Source organism: Eimeria mitis, genomic scaffold (assembly GCF_000499745.2).
Source record: "Eimeria mitis Houghton genomic scaffold, Emh_scaff1105, whole genome shotgun sequence".
NCBI lineage: Eukaryota > Apicomplexa > Conoidasida > Eucoccidiorida > Eimeriidae > Eimeria > Eimeria mitis.
Genome location: NW_013567610.1, coordinates 1 through 1,540, shown reverse-complemented (window position 1 = coordinate 1,540; position 1,540 = coordinate 1). Strand labels below are relative to the sequence as shown.

At 61.2% G+C, this 1,540-nt stretch overlaps 1 protein-coding gene across 1 annotated transcript in view; it reads right to left on the bottom strand.

Moving 5' to 3' along the window:
* EMH_0029540 (uncharacterized protein) overlaps positions 1–1,469 on the bottom strand; it is a gene marked incomplete at both ends in the record, with an annotated part of 3,646 nt that extends 2,177 nt beyond the window's left edge. Inside the window, 1 exon segment of the mRNA XM_013494314.1 lies at positions 185–1,469. Within this exon segment, the coding sequence (XP_013349768.1) occupies positions 185–1,469 (1,285 nt within the window).
* Between the last annotated feature and the right edge of the window lie 71 nt (positions 1,470–1,540).

Sequence of the window (1,540 nt, the reverse complement as noted above, 5' to 3'; positions counted from 1 at the left end):
CTGCTGCTGCTGTTGCTGTTGAGTGCTGCTGCTCGTGCTGCAGCGTGCTGCACGTCAAGCCGACATAGATGCGTGCATGCAGCCAGCAGCAGCAGCAGCGGGGGCCGCAGCAGCAGCGGGACTGAGGCGTGCTGCAGCAGCAGCTGCTGCTCTAGGAAGCGGTATCTCTCGGGCCATAGAATACCAACTGCATGCATTGCTGCTTTTGCTGTTTGTGCATGCGCTGCCAGCAGCTGCAGCAGCTGCAGCGCAGCAACACAGCAGCAGAGCTGCGTATACACCCCAGCTAGCAGCGGCAGCCTTTCGGACTCGCCTAGGAAGCACCCGCTGCTGTCTGCTGGGTGGGGGGGCAGGTCCCCTATCTGCTGCTGCAGCAGCGGTATCTGCTGCTGCTGCTGCTGCTGCACTACAGACACAACAGCAGCAACCACACTTGTCTCAGGTTCTAGCGATCGGGGGCCCCAGTGCAGCTGCTGCAGCGGCTCAAGGGTTGCTGCTGCTGCTGCTGCTGCTGCTGGCAGCAACACACCCTCGCTGCACTGCGGCAAGATACCAAACGAAGACAACCCTCCCCCCCTGCTGCTGCTGCTGCTGCTGCTGCTGCTGCTGCTGCTGAAGGCCAGGCCCAGCAGCAGCAGCGGGAAAGGCACAGCTGTAAGAGGCACACCACCGCCGCAGGTTTGCTGCACCCCCTGCAGCAGCAGCAGCAGCAGCAGCTCACGCAGCGAGACGCTGCTGTATCTAGAAACAGCAGCAGCAGCAGGAAGACAAGCAGCAGCACCCACCAGAGTCTCCTTAGGTAAAGCCCAAGGAGGCAGCAACCAAGCAGCACGAGGCTGCAGCGGCAGCAGCAACGCTGTTTCTATTGCTGCAGCAGATAGCAGCGGTGCTGCTGCTGCTGTTTCTGCTGCTGCAGCAGGACCATACAGCTGCTGCTGCGAAGAAGAAGACCTGACGCTCCCTCCCCCCCCCAGCTGCTGCTGCCCCCCCCGCTGCCGCTGCTGCTGCTGCTGCTGCTGCTGCTGCTGCTGCTGCTGCTGCAGCGTGATGCAGCGCGCCAGAGCCGTCCATGTTGCTGCATCTGCTGCTTCTATAAGCGTATCTTCTGCTGCCTGCCAGCGATCGTCGAGAGCAGCACAAAGAGGGAGAGCAGTAGCTGAGGAGGTTGCAGGCAGCTGCCGCCTGCTGCTGCTGCTGCTGCTGCTGCTGCTGCAGTCCCAGCAGCTGCATGCGCTGCTGCTGCTGCTGCAGCAATCATCTATTTCACGTATTTCCTCAAAAAAGAGAAGCCGCTGCTCCGACTCAAAAAAGGCTCTGGCTTGTGTCTCCCCCTGTGTCCAGCTGCTGCTAGTCTCCTCTTCATCTGCTGCTGCTGCTGCTGCTGCTGCTGCTGCTGCTGCTGCTGCTGCAGCTGCTGCTGCTGCTGCTGCTGCTGCAGCTTCGGCTTCGCCGCCAGGCACGCTCTGCATACTCTTCCTGCTGCCACCGCCACAGACAGAAGCAGCAGCAGAAATACCACATCTAGGAGAGAATTGGTTTT